This window comes from Nansenia antarctica, assembly GCF_963989245.1.
Source record: "Nansenia antarctica genome assembly, chromosome: 9".
NCBI lineage: Eukaryota > Metazoa > Chordata > Actinopteri > Argentiniformes > Microstomatidae > Nansenia > Nansenia antarctica.
This window is the reverse complement of record NC_137679.1, coordinates 43,235,168-43,237,087: the sequence shown is the minus strand read 5'-3', so window position 1 is coordinate 43,237,087 and position 1,920 is coordinate 43,235,168. Positions and strand designations below refer to the sequence as shown.

The following is a 1,920-nucleotide window of genomic DNA, read 5'->3' as shown; positions in this document are numbered from 1 at the left end:
CCCGCCAGCGGAGGAGAAGCGGGAGGCAGCGCACCCGACAGCTGCCGCTGTGTCATCCGTCTCACGGGGACGGCACCGGGAGGCACCGGCGCGTCTCTCTCTCTCTCTCCCAGGGAGGACCGGGTCTAGGAGAGACTTCGTTACCCAGAAGGCACTGCTCCGGAGGGACTTCAGTACCCAGCAGGCACCGCTCCAGGCTCTGGAGGGACTTCAGCTCTGTCAGTGACTACTGCTCCAGACCTGAGGGGACATCATCTCATCACCGCTGGGAGGGACTGGGAGCTACTGGGAGGGACTAGGAGGGACTGGGAAGGACTGGGAGAGAGACTGAATTTAGTGGATTCCGTACCACACCACCACTGCTCCGTCCAGGGATTATACCTCAGCCGATCGCCGATCGTCCGGACTCTTCCTCGACGCCCCGACTTCTGGAGGTGTTGGGATGCTCCTGGGATAGAAGTTCCAGGCCTAGTCTGAACCCGGGGCGGGCTGGGGTGGGGGTGGGGCGGGGGGGTTAGGGGAGGGGGTCAGAGAGTCTGAACGAAGGGGTCAGAGAGTCTGAACGAAGGGGTCAGAGGGGGGCCGAAACCAGGAGTCAGAGGGTCCGAATACAGGAATCAAAAGTGTTCGAATCCAGGAGTCAGAGAGAGTCGGAATCCAGGAGTCAGAGAGTCAGAATCTAGGAGTCAGAAGGGTCCGAATCCAAGAATCCAGGAGTCAGAAGGGTCCGAATTCAAGAGTCAGACAGAGTCCGAATACAGGAGTCAAGAGTGTCAGAATCTAGGAGTCAAGAGGGTCCGAATCGAGTCGTCGTAGTTCCCCCAGAGAGGGCTGGAAGGTGATGGATCTGTGACAGCGACCCCCGGGCGGGGCGGTTAGCGGCGGTTAGCGGCGGGCGCCACCATGGGCTGCACCACCAGCGTGGTTCTGTTCGACGGCCTCCGCGCCGTGCTGGAGAGGAACTGCGGCTATGCCGTGTGCAAGGGGGCGGCGGCGGGGGCGGAGCTGGGGGGCGGAGCCACGGGGGACCAATCGCAGGAGAGGCTGAGTCAGGGAGGCTCGCAGCCATGGATACTACCCTCCACCGCTCTGGTAAACCCTTACCTTAACACTAACTACCCACCACCACTCTGGTAAACCTACCTTAACACTAGAACAGCCATGGGTGGGGTCATTTTGACCCTGTAAAATATGTTTGCACTCGATCAAATTTCAGGACCCTCCTTTCATGACATTTCCTAGATATGTGCGTTCTACCACCCATGTGATTTCAAAACAACATCAGGATAAGCTAGTATGAAGCTATTTTTCAGTTTTTCTGTGTAGGAGGCAGGCTAATTTACAAGATGTGCCAACTAGTGGTCGTTGTGTGTAAGTAGCAGCTTCCCATTGTAAAGACTATGGTCATGTGACCCCCGAGGCGGCTCTTATAGTAGGTACAATAGACACGGCTGTTCTTAAGAGTCTTACTACCGTCCGAAATCTTTTAAGTTAATCTTTTGTTTTTAGTTGTTTTTGTTTGTTGAGTGGGCGTGGGTGGGAGGGGGGGCGGTGGAGGTTGCAGGTGACAGTCCCACTTTTATGTTTTTCATCGGATTGAGGTTGGAGGAAGATAGGAGGTAAGGAGGAGAGGGTGTGTCAGCAGGGCATGGGCGTCTGTCTGTACTGGGGGCCGTGGTGCTACACCCCTGGACGCCCCCAATGCTGCTACACCGCTGGACCCCCCCTCCTCCCGCCCTGACTGCTTAAGCATTGATTTCCTTTCATCCTGTCTGTTTTGAGATGTGGCTGTAGCTGTGAGGACTGTGAGCCTGCCTTAGCCACCATGGGGCCAGGGGCGGTTGTGGCGCAGGAGGTAGAGTCGCCGTCTAATGAACACAAGGTTGGCAGATCAGCGGTTCGTAGTGGGTAGTGGTGGTC

General features: G+C 56.8%; 1 protein-coding gene across 1 annotated transcript in view; it reads left to right on the top strand.

Annotated features, from left to right (window-relative positions):
• Positions 1-903: 903 nt before the first annotated feature.
• Positions 904-1,920, top strand: part of LOC308164787 (dedicator of cytokinesis protein 9-like) — a gene marked incomplete at both ends in the record, with an annotated part of 93,727 nt that continues 92,710 nt past the window's right edge. Inside the window, 1 exon segment of the mRNA XM_080538815.1 lies at positions 904-1,092. Coding sequence (XP_080394941.1) covers positions 904-1,092 — 189 coding nt within the window.